Raw genomic sequence first — 22,268 nt, 5'->3', positions numbered from 1 at the left:
TCTACGATTCTGTGAGGCCAAAGTCTACAAAAGATGAAAATAATTTTAGGTTAGATAGTTCAACATTCAGCCAATTATTTATTTTTATTTATACTATTTTCGTGTGGTATAGCAAGAATAATGGTCAAAAATCAAGTATTTTAGGATCAAAAAACGGCACATCAATTTCCAGATAATATTAACACTAATAAGTCTAAAAATCTAACCAAATATTGACATTTTTAATGTGTTATAAGTCTACTGACGAGGTGGCTGAGAAAGGGGATGAACCCTGAAACTGGTATCACCAAAACAGTATAAATAAAAATAAATAATTGGTTGATTGCAGAACTACCTAACCCAACTTTATACCCACGCTAATATGGAAACAAACATATCAAAATAATTGGCTCATTAATAGCAACTTTGGACCTGTCGTCCTTTATATTTGGCTAAGTAGCAAGTATTTAAAAAATGTAAATTATCACTTTAACTTTGAATAAAAAATATTTTTATGAATGCGTCTACAGATACTTCTACCATTCACAGTCTAATTTTGTTTTAACTTCATACAAAATGTTTCGTATTATGGAAAAAATCTGAATCTTTGCACTTGGGGGTGTGCCTGAATATATAGCACCGAATATTGATTCACATGAATTTTACTGCCTCGATTTAACCAAATTTTGGGTTTCCGATTTTAGATTTATTTATGTACCTTGTACTTTAATGTATGTTAGCACATGAGTCCGAAAGTTATTCGTCATGTAATTATGAGGCCAAAAGTTTCTATGGATGAAAGCCATTATTTGATTTAAAGTAACTTTTGGCATCACAATCTTTAGATTTTTTTAATAGTTACTTCATAATTAATAACACAATTATGACTTTTTCTTGTAGGTTTATTTCTCTTATTTGTTATTAAAATAACTGCGATTAAGTTAATTTTAGCTTGGGTTGTAAGTTTGAAAGTTGTTCTCTACGATTCTGTGAGGCCAAAGTCTACAAAAGATGAAAATAATTTTAGGTTAGATAGTTCAACATTCAGCCAATTATTTATTTTTATTTATACTATTTTCGTGTGGTATAGCAAGAATAATGGTCAAAAATCAAGTATTTTAGGATCAAAAAACGGCACATCAATTTCCAGATAATATTAACACTAATAAGTCTAAAAATCTAACCAAATATTGACATTTTTAATGTGTTATAAGTCTACTGACGAGGTGGCTGTGAAAGGGGATGAACCCTGAAACTGGTATCACCAAAATAGTATAAATAAAAATAAATAATTGGTTGATTGCAGAACTACCTAACCCAACTTTATACCCACGCTAATATGGAAACACACATATCAAAATAATTAGCTCATTTATAGCAACTTTCGAACTCTCGTATTTTATATTTGTCTAAGTAGCAAGTACTTAAAAAATTTAAATTATCACTTTAACTTTGAATAAAAAAATATTTTTATGAATGCGTCTACAGATACTTCTACCATTCACAGTCTAATTTTGTCTTAACTTCATACAAAATGTTTCGTATTATGGAAAAAATCTGAATATCTACACTTGGGGGTGTGCCTGAATATATAGCACCGAATATTGATTCACATGAATTTTACTACCTCGATTTGACCAAATTTTGGGTTTCCGATTTGAGATTTATTCATGTACCTTGTACTTTAATGTATGTTAGCACTTGAGTCCGAAAGTTATTCGTCATGTAATTATGAGGCCAAAAGTTTCTATGGATGAAAGCCATTATTTGATTTAAAGTAACTTTTGGCATCATAATCTTTAGATTTTTTTTAATAGTTATTTCACAATTAATAATACAATTATGACTTTTTCTCGTAGGTTTATTTCTCTTATTTGTTATTAAAATAACTGCTGTTAAATTAATTTCAGCTTGGGTTGTAAGTTTGAAAGTTGTTTTCTACGAGTCTGTCAGGCCAAAGTCTACAAAAGATGAAAATAATTTTAGGTTAGATAGTTCAACACTCTGCCAATTATTTATTTTTATTTATACTATTTACATGTGGTATAGCAAGAATAATGGTCAACAATCAAGTATTTTAGGCTCAAAAAACGGCAGATCAAATTCCTGATAATATTAACACTAATAAGTCTAAAAATTTAACCAAATATTGACTTTTTTAAAGTGTTATAGGTTTACTGACGAGGTGGCTGAGGAAGGGGATGAACCCTGAAACTGGTATCACCAAAATAGTATAAATAAAAATAAATAATTGGTTGATTGCAGAACTACCTAACCCAACTTTATACCCACGCTAATATGGAAACAAACATATCAAAATAATTGGCTCATTAATAGCAACTTTGGACCTGTCGTCCTTTATATTTGGCTAAGTAGCAAGTATTTAAAAAATGTAAATTATCACTTTAACTTTGAATAAAAAATATTTTTATGAATGCGTCTACAGATACTTCTACCATTCACAGTCTAATTTTGTTTTAACTTCATACAAAATGTTTCGTATTATGGAAAAAATCTGAATCTTTACACTTGGGGGTGTGCCTGAATATATAGCACCGAATATTGATTCACATGAATTTTACTGCCTCGATTTGACCAAATTTTGGGTTTCCGATTTTAGATTTATTCATGTACCTTGTACTTTAATGTATGTTAGCACATGAGTCCGAAAGTTATTCGTCATGTAATTATGAGGCCAAAAGTTTCTATGGATGAAAGCCATTATTTGATTTAAAGTAACTTTTGGCATCACAATCTTTAGATTTTTTTAATAGTTACTTAATAATTAATAACACAATTATGACTTTTTCTTGTAGGTTTATTTCTCTTATTTGTTATTAAAATAACTGCTATTAAGTTAATTTTAGCTTGGGTTGTAAGTTTGAAAGTTGTTTTCTACGATTCTGTGAGGCCAAAGTCTACAAAAGATGAAAATAATTTTAGGTTAGATAGTTCAACATTCAGCCAATTATTTATTTTTATTTATACTATTTTCGTGTGGTATAGCAAGAATAATGGTCAAAAATCAAGTATTTTAGGATCAAAAAACGGCACATCAATTTCCAGATAATATTAACACTAATAGGTCTAAAAATCTAACCAAATATTGACATTTTTAATGTGTTATAAGTCTACTGACGAGGTGGCTGAGAAAGGGGATGAACCCTGAAACTGGTATCACCAAAATAGTATAAATAAAAATAAATAATTGTTTGATTGCTGAACTACCTAACCCAAATTTATACCCACGCTAATATGGAAACAAACATATCAAAATAATTAGCTCATTTATAGCAACTTTGGACCTGTCGTCCTTTATATTTGGCTAAGTAGCAAGTATTTAAAAAATTTAAATTATCACTTTAACTTTGAATAAAAAATATTTTTATGAATGCGTCTACAGATACTTCTACCATTCACAGTCGTAATTTTGTCTTAACCTTATAGAAAATGTTTCGTTTTATGGAAAAAATCTGAATCTTTACACTTGGGGGTGTGCCTGAATATATAGCACCGAATATTGATTCACATGAATTTTACTGCCTCGATTTGACCAAATTTTGGGTTTCCGATTTTAGATTTATTCATGTACCTTTTACTTTAATGTATGTTAGCACATGAGTCCGAAAGTTATTCGTCATGTAATTATGAGGCCAAAAGTTTCTATGGATGAAAGCCATTATTTGATTTAAAGTAACTTTTGGCATCACAATCTTTAGATTTTTTTAATAGTTACTTCATAATTAATAACACAATTATGACTTTTTCTTGTAGGTTTATTTCTCTTATTTGTTATTAAAATAACTGCTATTAAGTTAATTTTAGCTTGGGTTGTAAGTTTGAAAGTTGTTTTCTACGATTCTGTGAGGCCGAATTGTACAAAAGATGAAAATAATTTTAGGCTAGATAGTTCACCACTCTGCCAATTATTTATTTTTATTTATACTATTTTGGTGTGATATAGCAATAATAATGGTCAACAATCAAGGATTTTACAATTTACTTCTTTTATCGCATGCCCTTTGCTCCAGCCTTACTCCGCTCTTTTCCACTCCTTTCATCCACCCTGCTTCTCTTCCATCTTCATTCAATATTTCTGTTATACTTTCCTTTTTTCTTTAATTTCGCTCTAGTCTTGTAGCATGTATTCTAAAGTCTCTTGCACTTCTCCACACATCCTATATATTCTTCTGCTTTCGCTTAAGCAAAAGTTATTGTTTCTTTCTTCATGTCCACCCCTCTGTCTAGCAATTACTTTTTCTCCTTCGTTCTTTCTCTCTCTAGGTACCTTGGCGTTGTTTCTGATATTATCTTTAGACGAGTATAACCCCCATTGTACCTAGGTTCCTTTATACTCGCCATTGGACATATTTGTCCTTGTTGCCACTTTCGAGGAGACCTTTACTTTTCCACATCTCATTCATTATTTCACACAGTCTTTCAATCAAATCATCCGTTCTAAACGTCCATACATCATTTACCAATCCATTCCTCCCTGGTCTTTTCCCTCTTTTCGACCCTCCAACTTGTTTCCATATTTTTTCCACTGTAATGTTCGGCCATTCTTTCTCTCTCAGCATTCTCGGTTTAACTCTTTTGCGCTACAGTACTCTCATTTCCACTCATTAGTTTCATGAAATGGTACTTCCATTGTATTATTAGCATTTCTTCACTGATCATGTTTTTGTTTTTCCTTATTTTGGTTCTTGCTCTGATTTTATGGCTTTTTTTTTATTTCTTCTTTCGGAATCTCTTCTTTTTTTATTCACACCGACCTGTTATTATTTCTTGCTGGACAGTACTCTTCTTTTTTATCTTTCCCTTTTTACACCTTCGTAAACATTTTCTTTCTTATGTTTTTAAATCTCTGCATCTATTAACCCGCCATTTGTTTCTCTTTTCTGATTTCTTCGTTATAAATGCTTTTCTTATTGCTGCTTTTTCAGTTGTTATTTTTAATTCTTCTATTTTATTTTAGCTTACTTCTTTTGAATTCAATTTCCAACATCTTTTATAATGCTCAGTTCCCTTCTCCTTTTTATCTACTTCCTTATTTGTGACTCCGACTTTTCTACTTCTATCCCTCAATTTTACTTCTTATAGCATGTGGTCGGAATCAATTCTTTCTCCTAATTTAAATGTTTCGGCTTCTTCATCAGCTACTGGGTTACATATACAGGTAAATTCTTTATCTTCATCCCCCTCCTTCACCCCATTCAAGACTACCAAACTCTTTCTTCAATTAATTTCCATAGAAATTTTCTGTCTTTATTTAAAATTTTATCTTTAGATTTTTCTGTGCGTTCTCCGCTATATTCCCTGCTTTTGTTGCCTATTTTGGCGTTAAAACCATCTCCTATCAGAAGAAATTCTTCGTTAGACTCTTCAATTTTTTCTTAAATTTTTTTCTTCAAATTTTTTGTAATTCCAATGCAATACAATATGCAAATTCTTTTTTTCTTTTATCTTTCTTTCCACTATGCGTTCCACTTCTATTACCCGCTCTTCGATTTGTTTTATATCTTTTGTCACCCCTGTTATGGATCCCCCACTTGCTTCACCCTCAACTTTTCCTTTTTCCTTGTTCAATTTATTCCCCTTACTCTTTAGTATCCATGTTTCTGTTAATCACACAAAATCAAAATTTTATGTACTCATTAAATAAATTCTGTTTATTTTTCTTAATAATGCAATATTTCAAACAAGCAATTTTAAACCCCATTTGTCCTCCCCGCTTTTCTTTTCCATTCCCTCTCTATTTTTTTTATAATTACCACCCCTTCTCTTTATGCTTCCTTGCTCAGTTAATTCCAACTCTCTTTGTAAAATTTTTCATCCAAATTTCCCTGTCTTCATTCCATGTCCTCAACTTTCCGTTTCTTACATTCTATAGCTGTTGTGTATCTTTTTTTTTTCTTTCTTACTCTCTAACTTCTTTCTGAATTTTTGGCTCTTCTACTGTCCAATTGTTTTCAGTTGCTTTATATTTTCTTTAATTTTAGATAAATTTCCAACATTCTTCTGGAAATTACTACCTTCAAACAACTTCCCGCATTTATATAAAACCTAGTCATAATATTAGCTTTGTTAAGTAAATCATCTATGCAACCAACTTTTATACTTAACAATCTTTTCTCAAACCAAAATTGTTAAAATTACTGTTAAAAGATGTCACTGGATATGCGTGAGTCCAAATGTTACGTTGAATGTGTGAGTCACTTCGGCCTCAAAAGCTACGGCGAGGCCGAAACTTCCAATTTGAGCCCAAAAGTATATATACGTGAGAGAATTTGAGGTCGAAAGTTATCATTAACATATATATATATATATATATATATATATAGTTGTTATACCGCTTACACAGTCCCGACTCGCTATATCTAGTAAACGTTACCGGACCTTTTGAGACGTTACCAGACCCGGGTTCGGGTCTGATAACGTTTAACCATGTATATCACCTTCTTGGGCCCAGTACAATTAAAAATTGAAATAAAAAAGTGGGTCTGGTAAAACTGTTGAACGTCAAATTTTATACAGAAATAGTTCATTCCCCTTTTCTGCAGAGGGCGTCGTGTCGCTTAGCTGTATATAATATCTGCCTGCATAAAATCGTCCACATCGGACCAACGTTACCAGATCCGTAAATCTGCAACACTGCATTCTAGCAGATCAGTTCAGTATTTAAGAAAATCATGAGTACTTTTCTTATTCTACTTGTATCTGACTGCTTGCATTGAGTAAAAATATGAGTAAAAATATGTTATTTGAATTAATAAAGCATTTTTACAATGAATCGTTTGAGGAATGGCTAGTTTCATGTTTTCTCGATGTTACATAACTCTTATTAGACCTAGAATATGAAAAATTATGTCTTTCATTGTCATTTGTCCGCCGTTCCTGTTAGAGACAATTTCCAAAATTATATACTATACAGATTATTTTGAAATTCTAGATACAGTTTAGGATTATCGTGGAGACAGGAGTAAAATGCTAATTAACTAAATACATAATTCAGCCTTATGTTTAATAAAAATAATAAAGATAAGGTTTTTTAGTTTAAATATACCATATGTTCGAAAAAAAATAGCCCGGGACCGTAGCTATCTTATTTTTTTGAATAGATCAAATTGAATAATTTTAAATGTATTGCGATCTTAATTGTAAAACTGATTTTTAACTTTCTTTTTTTTGCCTATGACATCCAACTTTTGTTTTTTAAATGACATCCTAGATATTTTTTTTAATTCTTGTGATTTTTTTTTCTGAATACATTGATGTACCATGTTTCGCATTTTGTTAAAAAGTTGTGGTAAAAATTAATTTAATTTTTTTAGCAAGGTAACTGTGACGGAAAAATGTACCAAAATTTTTGTTACATAGCAAGTTTAACACGGTTTATAACACTTATTAATGTATAGGAGTTTTAAATTTGAAAATTAAACTTCTATACGAAAACATTATTAACTCAAGACATTTTATTGCAAATATGATGTATTAAATTATTAATGTTTGAAAATATTAACGTATTATGTACACTATGATACATCAATAAATTTAGAAAAAATCTCTACATGAATCTTAAAAAAATATTCAGAGTGTCTGGTGTCATTTAAAAAACATAAGTTGTATGTCGTAGATAAAAGCAAATGAAAGTTAAAAATTATTTTTTTAAAATCAGATCGTTGTATTTATATTTAGTAGACGATATATGTAAATTTTTTGAAAAATATATAAAAATTATACAACATTTGATAATTAATTTCAGAAATTAGGAAACGACTCCTCAAAATTTTGCATAATTATGCCTTAGTGCTCATTCACAATGGGCATAAAGCATAAGGTGTCATAAGCATTAATGCATATGAATTTATGTTTAGTGCTCTATGTTTGTATTCGTTCACAATGAGCATAAGTGCTCATTCACAATAGGCATAAAGCATAAGGATGTCCTAAGCATTATGCTCATTGTAAACGAATAGAAGCATAATAGAGCACTAAACATAAATTCTTATGCATTAATGCTTATGACATCCTTATGCTTTATGCCCATTGTGAATGAGCATTTACAGTTATAATGAACGTGGTCAGGTCAGGTCACCAAAGCGTTTAACTGAATGTAATTTGAAAAGTGCAAAATTGTATACTTCTGTAAGTGTAGTTTTTTTAATCCTCTCTTATTTTCAAATTCGCTATAATGATCTACGCATCCATATTTTACTTAATTTTTATTTGAAGATAGGAACTTGATTATATTCTAAATTAATTGATCCTCACTTAATATTAATTGACAGAGATCATTCTTTTAGCTACATCTAATTTGTACATCTATTGGTAGATTTTGACAACAATCTTTTTAAAGCAACATTTAGTTTTTTTTTAATTTTTTTTAATGAATATATTTGTCGGTAAATGTTTTATTTATTTCTGTTCGTTAGAATTTCGCATTTAGTTGATTTTTTACTTACTGAGCGTAAGTAAAGGAAGTATTGTAATCAAGTCCATCGGCCGACTTTCTACTTCTACGTTTTCTCGACCTTTCATTACCCCTACAGGACGAAGAAATAGGTCTCCCATTTCCGTCTGTCCGTCTGTCTGCAGCCCCTGATTTTTATTAGGCAGATAATCTCCGAAAGTGCGGGGCGATTGTTGTCAAATTTTTGTATTTACGAGTATATTAGGAATATCATGTAGATGGTAAAACGCTAACCAAAATTTGTCTAATCGTCCTCACCAATAATGTGATGACGTCACTTTAAAATTGCACATAGTAAATGGGTTTTAAATTGTATGAAAAAACATAGTCCTACACATGTAGTTTATGACTCCGTATTGAGTTTTACCCGAAAAGTGCAGATTTTTGGAAAAAATCAAAATTATGAAACATCAAAATTTTGCGGTATAAATCCGCATTTTATTCGTATTTTTTGAATTATCATAAACATGGTAAATCTTTGATCAAAATGTATTTGCTAATCCACCCTAAAGAACAATTGATGACATCAGCTCAAAATTTTGCTAAATAAATCCTATCTTAAATATGCAAAATATGATGACTTTATACTTGTGATTTATCACTGCATTAATATTTTTTAGATTTGGTTATACAGCTGTCTCAAAAAAATTAATGACTGAAAATTAGTATTTTCTTAAAATTCGAAAAATAACGCTTGGCAAAGAGGTATCAAATTCCCGCAAGGGTGTCCAAAATGCGAGGATAGCAGTTTTTTGTTTCATAGCTACCTATCCTTTAATAATTTTTGGAATTATTTTCGCAATAATTTATCGGTTTGGCTAACCAGACGTATTTCGGACATGAATTTTTGCATACAGTATTTATTTTTCATGTTTAATCAAGTGATGCAAATTAATTAAACTTAATTATTTCAAAATTAAATTAAGGCATGGAAAATTTACTTTTTCAAGATAATGATTATTCTCACCGTTTCATATTAATCCTCACCTATCAAAATACCTACATTTCAAATTTCATAACAATCCGTTCAAAAATACCTGAGTTGCGCCCGAAAGCGTTACGTAGGACACCCGGTATACTTAGACGGGAAACAGACAATCTAGAGAAAGATGAAAGTCTTAAAATGTGGCTCAGCAAGCATAAGGATTATTTTGCAGAATTCATATGGTTCAGACAAAATATGTACACGAAAACTAAAATGACACATGGACTTCACATGCACTAATTTCATTGTAGCGTTTGCCACGCTAAGTATTATTAAGGGATCGAGATCCTTCGACAGTGATACTTTACTGGGCCTGTAAATTTGCAAACATTTTATGAATTGAGTTTTGACACTAAGAGTACCAATAATTCATTAAATTATTTTTTTTCTATTTAACAATATAGACAGAGACAAGCTTAAAATTGCAGAAAATTATAGAGCATTTTGTTGTGCTTCTAAAGCTGCCAGCTAGGCTTAAAAACATTTTTTGGTGATTCTGTCTCGAAATCATTCATTAATTACGGCTATTAATAAACGACTTATAATTAATGGGTTAATACAGCAATCAGATATACCCCCGCGCACTTGATGTGAAATTTTTTATTTAAATGTTATAAATATCATGAAATTTGAAACTGATTTTTAGAAGTTTCGTGTATGAAATTGCAATCACCGGAAAAGTATTGCAACCAACTCGTTTGTTAATAGGCGGTTATTAATCGCCCTTATTAACAAGTATTGATTAAATAATTGCTATGGAGCATTGTAACTCTTTTGAAGAGGGTCTTCTTATTACTAGTTTCGCGTTCTTAAATTTTTCAATTAATAATTTGAAATATTAAAGTTACTCTTAAAAAATATGCAATTTTAGATCTCTAAATTAATTTTAAAGTTTCTAACACATATTGTACCATTTTGTGGTTAAAATTTCGAGTTTTTTAGGATTGTAATATTAAAAAAATCTTAATTTGTGATTTATGTTATGTGTAAGAAAAGCTTAAATTTCATTTAAAAACTTTATGAAATAAATTAGAAAATTTTTGTGCTAACATTTTTTTTACAAATCTGTACGCCTAAGGTCAAATAAAAATTGCATTAATAAATCGCAAGTGTAAAATTATGTTATTTTATAGTTTTTTTTTAAATTTTAGGTGGGAATAGGTATCCAAATATTGGTTGAACTAACTCGATAGAGATGTACAACTAGTAAAAAGAAAATGTTACTGATGTCTATCAAACTTGCATATCTGTTAATAAAAATATCGCCTTGGCGTTAATTTTATTAATGGTTATCCGTTTGTCATGGCACTCATGGCGTCAAAAAGACAGGCAGATAAAATATATTTTTGGTTTTTCTTATTTTCTTTTGTGACACTTTTGCATATCCACTGGTTGTACATCCAACTTTCAAGATACACAAGAAATTTTACAGATCAATACAATGTGAAGCGATTTTCCATAAATTTAATGTGGCAACAATGTCGGGATTGATAACGTCGGTTTACTGTGTTATTTATACTGAAATGGGACTGAGAAAGCTGTTGGACATAGTGGGTCTGGTAACGTTGGATGAATATGGTGTTAACTTTTTTCAAGAAATAATTTTACCCCTCTACTTTTTTTTAAGTTTGTTATTGCAAAAACCATTAAATTTATTATATTATACTCGGAAAAACAGCCGGGCTTGGTAACGTCTGTTTAATATGTTGGGTCTGGTAACGACGGTTGGATACGTATATATATATAGATAATGCACAACGATTAATGACTAGGTACTGGTTGTTATGGCTATTTCCCCAAAAAAATAAAAGTGGATTTCAGTCATTCTAATTACTAAGAAGTCAAAAAATAAACCGGAGATATTAGGTGTGTGCAGTGTTGCCAATTTTACTTTTATAAAATTACGTTTCTTTTGTAATCTACATCATAAAGAATTTTTTTATTATTTTTTTGGGACTTCCGAAACTCCCGTACATAACGTATTGAAGAGTTAATCCGCCATTTTCCATATACCCGGTATAATAATATATTACTGCTGCAAGTATTATAAACTATTTTCAAAGTTTTGGTTTTAGCTCTAGTAATTTTTATAATATTCTTAGTTAAGTCAGTACAACTATCGTGGATTGGATTACGCCAACGATCACATTGCAATGAATACAAATTGATTCAAAAGCCACATTGCAATTAGCACAAGAAGTCATTTTCATGTAATGAACTAGGAAGTAGAAAAAGGGATAAACACAAACACACAAGCTTCACATCCAGGGAGCGTTCAGGGTAACTTAAAATTGACAAAACACTGATAGCCTACGATCAAGGCAAAAAATAAGAAAGAGGAGATAATCTTATTATCTGGTTAAAAACACCTTAACCAACTGAGTGGTGGATTATAAATCTATAAACTTATGCTCTTGGGGAGAAGGGTACTTTCACGGTACAGGTTAGCGCCTTCAACGGGCGGGAAACACCAGAGGTATTCCAATCGGATTTGCGAGATAAAAATAAAACTCTGCTTAAAATTAAAACCTCCGGGCTTTTATTGCCTATCCACCAGCTACAACACTAAATACATAAAAACCAACTAAAAGAAACTTGCAAAAAACAAAACTAAATGAATCCCGCTCAAGAACGGTGCTTCTTTGGTTCCTGCGGAGGCGACGACGCTGAAATGGGGACGATGCGCCAAAACGGTTTATCACGACGATGGTGAAGAAAAACAAGAACGATACAGAATACACTAAATTCGCTGGATTATGGTGAGCCATCAGCATGCAGTGCCGTACTCAGTACTTACAGCACGATACGGAAGGGCGTGAACCTCAAAAACGGCGTGCGAGGAACACACAGGAACTTTCACAATTCCGGAATGGCTCCAGCACAAGTGTCTCGAAACGAAGCGGCGCGGTTTTCACAAGGTTTCCCGGTCATCGATACTCTTGTCGCGGCTCTCGATAGGCCGGAAATTGCCTTCGTTACACAGAACGCATGAACTAACACTGCAATTAAAACCAAATTAAATATTATATTTATCGAATTCAGCACGAGAAAAAATTGTGCCTTACAATACCTACTTATTGACTCAGTGCAATAGAATCAGTTATTCGACATTTCAGCTTTTCCCCCAGTACAGAATTAGCCAAACAATCAGGAGTATTTAAAAGAATACCAAGAAATTTATGTTAATTAAATATGTATTATAAATATTATAATAAGTATACGTATACAGTTAATAATTCACACAGAATCGTTACTCCTAAATGTGCCCCATGTTCAGTTTTATTAGTGCTATAATTTGTTTTCTTACAAAAACTGTTATTTTTCTCATGTTTTCATTCATCCATACTTATTTACATTTCTGTCATAGGAACAATCAGTGATCAATGAAAAAAGACACTGATTTTTCACAAGAAGTTCCATAAAGGAAAACAAATAAATAATTAGTGTTTATATCAGCTGCACTTCCACGAAAACAACCTAGAATAAATTATTCCGCCAGCGATTTACACCAATTGTTATAAATGTACACAACTCGGTAAATACAACATTCATTCTTCCATCGACTAGTTTTATACGTTTCAATAGACAGAATCAATGGCCACTGAATTAAAGCCAGTTTTTATAATTGGATATTTTCTTAGTTTAACTCCATTATACACAGAGCCAAAAGCGTCATTACTACGAAAATGCTATGGCTTTCTCGTTCTATTATTAATTTCAACTGGCATGACAATTTCAACTGTGAATAGACGATTTTATCAAAATTTTGTCGGCATTAAAATAGTAGAACACATCATTATGGACGTTAATTTACTAATCTTCAACATATGCGCTGTTTTAATAGGAGTTTTTTGGAAAGCACAGGAATGGCAAAAATTTTTAGACAATCTGAAAAATGTTACCGATGTACAAATTTCCAGCAACGTTTTGACTTTCTATGTTTTCAATATACTCGGACTGCTAACATTCATTTTTACGTATTGCATCAGATACGAACAAAATGGTGGTTTAGACTATGTTCGTAGATACAATGTTGTATATCTTCAAGACTACATGGTGTTCTTTTACAACACTTTTCTTTATCTTATTGGTAGCATTTTGTTTTTGAAATACAAACAAATAAGTACAGTAATGGAAAACCTAGTTACAACAGGAGAAAGCTCAGCTCTCAGTCGTCAGTATTCATTAAAGAAGCTTGAAATGTCGTTGTGTTTTCTCAAAGACTGTGTCGACATTTTCAACGAACTTTTTGGATGGCCGATCTTTTTCATCATTTCTTTTACAAGTTTGCACATTCTTAACCATTTCGACAACATTTTTGCAGCGAGTGCTTCGAGTCATCACAGCTACAATTTTTCAAAAAAAGTCACAGCAGACGTTGCAATACTGATCTTAGCTTGTGTACGATTTGGATTTTATGATTTCATTATAGTTCATATGTATCGTTTTCAGGGTGGAACTATAGCCATGATTTTCAAATGCGACTTTGTAGTAAAGGAAGCTGAGAAAATCTTGCTTTTGTCATACAAGCTGAAGAGGAATTATTGTACTGAAAACACGCCAAAAATTGATTTTCAGAAATTCTGTACAAGTGTTGAAGAAAATTTACCTAGGTTTTCCGCTGCCAGGTTTTTCCACATAAATCGTTGTACTGTATTACATATCTTCGGAACTGTGACTAGCTTTTTCATTGTTATGATACAATTACGTCACAGTAGTTACTAAATTTATAATTGTTTGGATTTTTAAAATAAGAAAAATATTTTGCAACTGTTATTTGTACAATACACTTTTCTTCAACTCTTTCTTATCATTAATAATTATTTATGTTTCACATTTTTTCCAATAATATAACTGTTTAAAACTGAAAATACGTCACTTCATGTTCTAGTTGCTTGACATGAAAGTATCATTACTAATTCATAGTCAGAACTCGCTGAAAACAACAATAACAAAACTTTGATTGAAAAAGCTATCGAAGCTTGTTTATTCTCAATCGCATGTTTCCGTCACGAATAACCATGGCCTTAATTTGGAAAGTTAGTCGAAGATGAAATCGTTGAAAATTATATTCAGTTATGGAAAAATTTTAGGAATTACTCCATCGTTCGAAAATCCACATCCATCATGTTGGTACAAAGCGTACATCATATTTCTTTTTATTGCATTTACCACTGGAACTATAATTTCTTCAATTAACCGAAGACTGGTCTACAAAGATTTTATAAACATCAAAATTGCTGAACACGTACTACTTGATGCAACTTTGTTGATTTTTAGTTTTTATGTGGTTGGAGCTGCCAGCTTCTGGAAGAAAAAACAGTGGAGGAAATTAATCGAAAATTTAAAAATTATTTCGGAGTGTGATAATAATAAGAATAATCATCACATACTTTGCGTATTTTTCGTTTTGCAAATTTTTGCTTTAACAGTTTTAACCGTGGTTTTTTGTATACGACTAAATTTTTACGGTTTCGTGTATGCAAAGAGATACAATGTTACTTATTTACAGGATTACAGCATTTTTTGTTACAATACACTCCTATATGTGATTGGTCGACAAATATTTGCTAAATATGAATTTATAACTAAATCTTTGACACAAATTCTTGAAAAAAAGAAAGATTGCAAAGTAAATCTTACATGTAGATTGACGCAACTAAAATTGACTTTGTATCTTTTGAAAGATACGGTCGATATTTATAACAGTATTTTCGGGTGGCCAATATTTGTAATACTCGTTTATACAACTCTTCATATACTCAACCACTTTGACAACATTTTTACCCTAACTCAGCATTGGAAAGTGGATAATACTAGAATAATCGTAACTGATGCTTTCGTTTTACTCAAAACTCTCGTAAGTATGCAACTGTTGTCCGAATTTGAAACAATATTGATCATTTTGAAGGTTGGAACGATGACTATGATAATGATGTGTGACTGGGTTTTAACAGAAGCGGACAAAATTCTGTCGTTATCATATAAAATTAGAAGAACCTATTTAGCCAAAGAAAAAGAACTCTCGGAATTCATCAGTGCAATTTTGGAAAATTTTCCGAAATTTTCTGCAGCTAGATTTCTTCAAATTAATGGAACAACGATGCTTACTATTTTGGGAAGTGTAACTTCATATTTTATTATAATGATCCAGTTCCACGACTGAAAAATGGACACAAATTTTGTGCCCACTGCAACTCATAAATTCGTAATATAGCGCAATGTGTCAACTAATTAGATAATCACCAAAAATATAAGTTTCTTCAAATTATACTTTTGATTACAACCAAGTTTTCTTTATATTTTTGTGAAATCTTTCCCTAGTTACTCTGTGATTAGATTCGGTCAGCTACCTTGCTTAAGTAAGTCGTTACGAAAGTCACGTTAAAAGATTTTAAACGACTTTAGAAAGTTACTTTTATTTTTATGTCTTTATTATCGGAATGGGACATTCGTAAAGCGAGAGTGGGTGTATTCTGTATTTGCAAATTCAAGAAACATCGCTAGAGGCGCACATTAGGGATTTGTTCGAACTGGCAGTGTCAACAAAGGGAAATCTCCTGGAAGATCTTCAGTATCTGAGGAAGTTGTTGATGATTTGAGACGATTCGAGCATATACCACAACATACGTCTGGTATTTGTCGTGAATCCTTGGGCATTTAGTAAAGTCCCCATAAAGTGATGGGCGGCACGTTTCCATGATCTACTTCGACCATAGAATCACTTATAGAAACCCGGTATTTACAGTGATATTACGAAATTATAAATTAATAAGAATTAGGCAATTAGCGATTAACGAACAAAGCATCTTTCATTCCTAAACTCCTACTTTCTCTAAATTCACCCCGTTCTTCTAAAATTTTCCTTTTCATTTTACGTTGCTCATTCTTAAGACATATTCTAACACGAAATCAGAAAACATTTTTTAAATTTTTAATTTAATATTATGACAAACTGGGAATTTAGAACTTACAATTTGGTGATCAAGGTAAACAGGAAAACACATTGGTCCGTCACATTACCCTGAACAACCTCATTCTAGAAGTTTAAATAAAATTGCCTTTAATGCCTTTCAGAAATGACATTTATTTGTACTCAGCTAACGAACACAAATTTGGTGCACTCTATGCTTAATAATAACATTAATATTCATAAATAAAAGACAACATTTAACTCTTTTTAGTGGGTAATAATTTGAATTTTCCAGAATTGTATTACTGTGCGCTACCGTGAAACTGGATCATAATAATCAAAAAGGTAATGACTGTAGCTAACATACTAAGAATAGTGGATCTGTTAATATTAAAAAACCGAGCTGCTGAAAACTTGGGCAAATTTTGTAGGACGGATTCACTGAATTCCTTTAATCGATTTTTTTCGGAGTCTGATAGACCGTAACAATTTCGTCGTAAGATGTAAGAGTTGTCAAGAATTTTTTCGGCTTCGTGTAAAATCAAATCACACTTTATTATCACTGTAGAAGTTCTGACCTAAAAATCAAATGTTTTTAGTACAACTTATTGCTAAGAGCTTCTGCTACTTACAAATAGCAGAAAAACCGAAAATCCCTCAGCTATTATATGGAAACCCATGCCGATTTCATGATTTACAGAAACTTGGTAAATGTAGTCGAAATTGTTAAGTATATACAGACTGGTGTACGAAATAAGAAGAGCAGTGGACCAGCCTGTAGCGTTATTAAAATTATCAGCCGTGTCTTTAAGGTAATACATAGTGCGTTCAGTTTTCGTCAGAGTGAGGAACATTCTTTTTGAACAATTGTTAGGTTTCATAACTTCTTGTTGAAGTATTGTGTTCAAGTATACGTAATGTGATTTTATTACATTCAGTATAAAACCTACAAAAGTGGTGTAACAATAAAGAATATAACTTTGGCAATATTGAACAAGATAGCTAGTTACATATTTCATAAAACCATGATAAGCTGCACTCCAATAGATATAAATAAGAACGATCATTACAAAATCGACAAAAAGAGTAATCAAGTGAATTTTTATATTTCTTTCTAATTTATTTTTATTTCCTAACGAAATCATTGTCTTCAGATTTTCCATTAGTTTCTGCCAATCATCTTTCCTCCACACAACTACAGCCAATGCTAATGTGCTTGTGCAAATTATAAGATTTGCGTCGGTTAATAAATTTACGGCAATTTTTGCGTAAATACAATAGCTGGGGTAATCTCGATTTTTAACTGATACTGTCGCTGCTACAGTTATGAAAACCACCAGCACATAAGTATAGAATTTTTGAAAACGTGTTGTGTTTTTAGAATAAGCTGGTGTAATTGTCAAAATACTACCGATTTTAAAGAAAAGTGTTAATGATTTCTCCATTATCAAATTATGTGTGGTAACGTAGGACACATATGTACTTAATCAGGTGGTCGGAGGTCAATTAAGATGAGAGCGTTTATAAATATTTTACACTAATTAATATTATTATTTGTTCCTTTAAGTAGTGAAGTATTTTCCATTCAATTAACTGCGTAAATGTATGATTATTAAACAGTTAAACTGATTGTTGTAATTCAGCGATTCTCAACCTGTGGGGCGCGCCCCCCTAGGGGGGCGCGATAACACCAGAGGGGGGGCGCGAGCCAATAAGAAAATATATTATTAAAAAAAATAAAATATATTATTGAAAAAAATAAAGAAATATATTTAAAAAAAAGTAAATAAAATTCATTCTAAATAATTAAATATAAATACAGAAATAATGGTTATTCTTAGTGACTCCCTTGAGCCTGTTTAGCCGCACAAAGGTTTTCGAAACGCGGTTTAATTTGAGAAATTGACACTCTAAGTTCTTTTTCTACATTCAGTCGAGATCTATATTTTGTCTTCATTGCAGCCATCGCAGAAAATCCAGTTTCACAAAGGTACGATGTTGAAAATGGTAGTAGTATACGTAGCGCTCTTGTTTTCAGCGCAGAGAACTCATTATCCAAGCTTGCCCAAAATTCAAAGAGTGGTTTGTTATTAAATTGTCTTTTGATTTCGCCGCTTGCCGTGAAGTCTATGAAGATTTCTTCTTCAGCAGTTGAGAGGCCATCAGGAGTGTTTTGAAATGGATCCCTAACCCAGTCGTAACCTGCTAGCAAGTTCTCATCAGCAAAAAAATACTTTTTAAAATTCTTTGCCAGCGTGGCTAGATGATTTTCAATGGTTACAAAAACAATTTTTATATGTTGTTCTTCAACCTTGTAAGTTTTAACACATTCATCCACGTTTGGAAACATTTCTAGGTTTTTTTGCTTTACATTTCTGTTCCACAATTCCAATTTTTTACAAAAAGCAGTAACTTTATCACTAGTATCTAACATATGTGTGTTTGCTCCTTGGAGTTGAAGATTCAAAATGTTTAATTTCTCGAAAATATCGACCAAGTAGCTCAATTTCATAACAAATAAATAATCTCGAAACTTCTCGGCTTCCGGTCGGTGTTCCTCTTCTAAATAAATGGCGATTTCTTCTCTTAATTCATAAACACGTTGCAAAAATCTTCCCCGTGATAACCATCTCGTCTCGCAATAAAATAATAACGATGAATGTACTGCACCCATGTCTTTGCAAAGTTCAGAAAATATTCTGGATTTTAAAGGTCTCATTTTTATATCATTTACTGTTGTTACAACCGTCGTTAGCACAATATTCAAACCAGGACTCATTTCCTTGGAAGCCAAAGCTTCTCTATGGATCATGCAATGCGTCCATACACATTGTGGAGATTTTTGTTTCACAAGTGTTTGCATACTTTGGAATCTTCCAGACATTGCACGAGCACCATCGGTGCATATTCCGACGCAGTTTTTCCATTCTATGTTTCCTTCGTTTACAAAATCATTTAAAATAGCAAATAATGCAAGTGCTGTTGCTTTGAGTTCTATTGGTTTGCAGAAAAGCAGTTCTTCTACTGCTGACGTACCAGCACAAAATCGAACATAGGCAATTAAATGAGCATCTTTATTGCTATCTGTTGCCTCATCAAGCTGAATTGAAAACAATTTATCATGCAATTTCTCAAAGAGTTGATGCTGTACATCGTTAGCTATATCGCTAATTCGACGTGCAACAGTGTCATTTGATAGAGGTATAGACTGTAATTGTTTGGTAAAATTATCTCCAAACATAGTTTCTACAATTTCAATTGCAGCTGGTAGAATAAGTTCTTCGCCAATGGTATGCGGCTTCTTACATCTGGCTATTCTATATGAAACTTTGTACGACGCAAGTAAAGCTTTTTCAAGTACAGACAACGATTTTTTAAAAAATGTTTTTTGCTTTTCAAATGATTTCAATTTTAATTCGAAAAATTGTGGAGGTTTGTTCACATATTCGCTATGAAGCGTTTCCAAATGGCGTTTAAGTTTATTAGGCTTCATGCTGTCTGCTGCCAAAATTTTTGAGCAAATGACACACAGAGGCCTTTCTTCTTCATTTACTTCCGTACTAGTAAATCCAAATTTTATGTATTCTTGAGAATATTTTCTCGATTTGCTTTTTGGAACCACCCTCGTCAATGCACTTGTTGATGCTTCACCATCGTGTAATACCTGTTTACGCCCACTTAAAAATTTTTCCATGATTCTGCATTAACGTCTCGATAAACATTGACCGGATCACTGAGTGTGACTTACCTTACGACGCTGTGTTTGGCTGGCACTAATTAGCAACGAACGAAACACTGCATTTATATGCGCTGGATGGTTCGGAGACGTTCCAGATCGTTCGAGAGAATTCGGAAATTTTTACAAAGCCGCAAATAATATACACGTGGCGGCGTACCAACAGAAAGTGAGACAGAAAGTGAGATAGAAAGCAATTGAGAATCAGTGATTGTCGTTTTATTAACCCGCAAATCGAGGGGGGGGGGCGCGATAAAAACTGTTATTGGCAAATGGGTCGCGAAGATGAAAAGGTTGAGAATCGCTGTTGTAATTTGCTAATGACAGCTTTCGGTCCTTTAATAGAAAAATACAATTTTTATATGAACACTGCAAATTAATAATAAGTTATAGTTTTAAATATTTTTTAAGAAATTTATCATAATGTAATTTATATCGATAAAATATTTTCATATTTCTTGAATGTCCACTGTTGTATGTGCCGTGGCACCGTAGGATATTGTTTTGATATCTTTGTGTTGTTACAGTCTTCTTAAAGAACTTGGATCCAATGATACGTCTGCGAAACACTGCACAGCATACACCGATTTTAACAGTATGGAGTGGTGTTTCACAAAAGACATGTGGATTTTCAGCACCCCAACATCTCATATTTTGTAAGTTAGCATAACCTACAAAGCAAAATCTCATAATTGTGATACAAATTGACACAAATTAAGTACCGGGGAGATGAAACCAAGCTTCATCAGAAAAGAATGTTAAATCCAACAAGTTATCATCATTGAGATGTTCAAGAGATCACCTGCAGTGCACTGCACAACTTTATTGGTACACACTGTTGGTCGTCCAGCACCTTTTTTAATATTGCCTGTTTCACGAAATACGCACACAGTGTCTACAACGTTGTAAAAATCAGCAACGATAAAATTAAAATCTGGACAATTTTGTTGGAATTCTTGTAAAACAGCAACACTGTTATAAATTATAAGGCCATCCTCCTTCAATGGCTACCCCATCTCGGAAGTAGGCCGTAATCATGAATGTTTTATGTTACACAGAGAAAACGTTTTTGCACATTTATTTTCAAAAAATTCGAAAGTTTGACGTTTCAAATACCAACGCGCCTGAATGTATCAAAGACAATCAAAATATGTCAATTTACTGTACACAGCCTCCACCGATCTAAATTCTTAATGAACGTCGTTTAGCACATACGAGTAGCTGTTTATTTAATTTGTACGTGTTTGTCTCATCAAAAGTCACAATGGAGCAAAATATTCTGAATATTATTATCATAATTCTTTTTTTATTATTATGGGTTTTCGAAACAATGGCGTGTCTCGCTCTTAATTTGATGAATAAAAAATCAGAAAACGATTAACTTTACTAAATTTATTTAAATGGCGATGATCAACCGAATTTTTGTTAGCATTTTACCATCTACAGGTTATTCTTAATATACAATCAAAATTTGACGACAATCGGTCCAGTAGCTTAGTAAATTATCTGTCTAACAGTGGCGGCTCGTGAAGTTTTCTTCAGAGGAGGCTCAAATTTGAAAACCAATACTTTTTATATCCTTCATTATCTTAATAATTTTTTTGTCATGCTCACGAAAAGAACACTATAGATAAACTATTGCATCGATTAGTCTTTTCAAAATTGCCCTATTTTCACCAACTTTCTCGTTATAGTTCTCAATATCCCTCTTATGAGCGGAATCTAAAGTAGTAGAAGAAAATATGTGTTCCTGTGATTTTTCATGCCTTTACACTGCACATGAGACTGACTTATTTTCGTTGCTCATTCTCGTTAAGTATAAGTAATATTAATATGCCGATAATACCAGCTGTTTTTAACGATCAGAAATAAAACGCAAATAAATGATATAAAAAACACCTTAGGCTTTACGTAGATACTAAAGCCTAAACACCATTCACCACTGAATAGGGAGCACGCGAAACCACCTCAATGTTTTTCCAATTTACACTCGATCGCGCGAGTTAATAAGAAAGAGATAAAATAATCCGTGCGACTTGATCTGAAAAGAGATGCACTAGCCGGAGGCTAGCGGCCTGAAGCGGCACCCCGATGAACATTTTAGCCAATGCAGTGCTGAATTACTATGCGTCAAGGTTGCGGTCTCAATAGTAAGATGCATTCTCGGCGGAGGCTAGCTTCT

General features: G+C 32.2%; 1 protein-coding gene across 1 annotated transcript; it reads right to left on the bottom strand.

The window, feature by feature from the left end:
• Positions 1 to 18,187: 18,187 nt before the first annotated feature.
• LOC135138617 (zinc finger BED domain-containing protein 5-like) lies at positions 18,188 to 20,044 on the bottom strand. Its single transcript, XM_064068595.1, has one exon. It carries the CDS (start codon positions 20,042 to 20,044, stop codon positions 18,188 to 18,190), a length of 1,857 nt encoding a protein of 618 aa, XP_063924665.1.
• Between the last annotated feature and the right edge of the window lie 2,224 nt (positions 20,045 to 22,268).

This window comes from Zophobas morio, unplaced genomic scaffold (assembly GCF_036711695.1).
Source record: "Zophobas morio isolate AGI-343-1 ecotype UQ-CSIRO unplaced genomic scaffold, CSIRO_AGI_Zmor_V1 ptg000030l, whole genome shotgun sequence".
Lineage (NCBI taxonomy): Eukaryota > Metazoa > Arthropoda > Insecta > Coleoptera > Tenebrionidae > Zophobas > Zophobas morio.
Note: the sequence above shows the minus strand (reverse complement) of the source record. Positions and strands in the feature narration are given on the sequence as shown.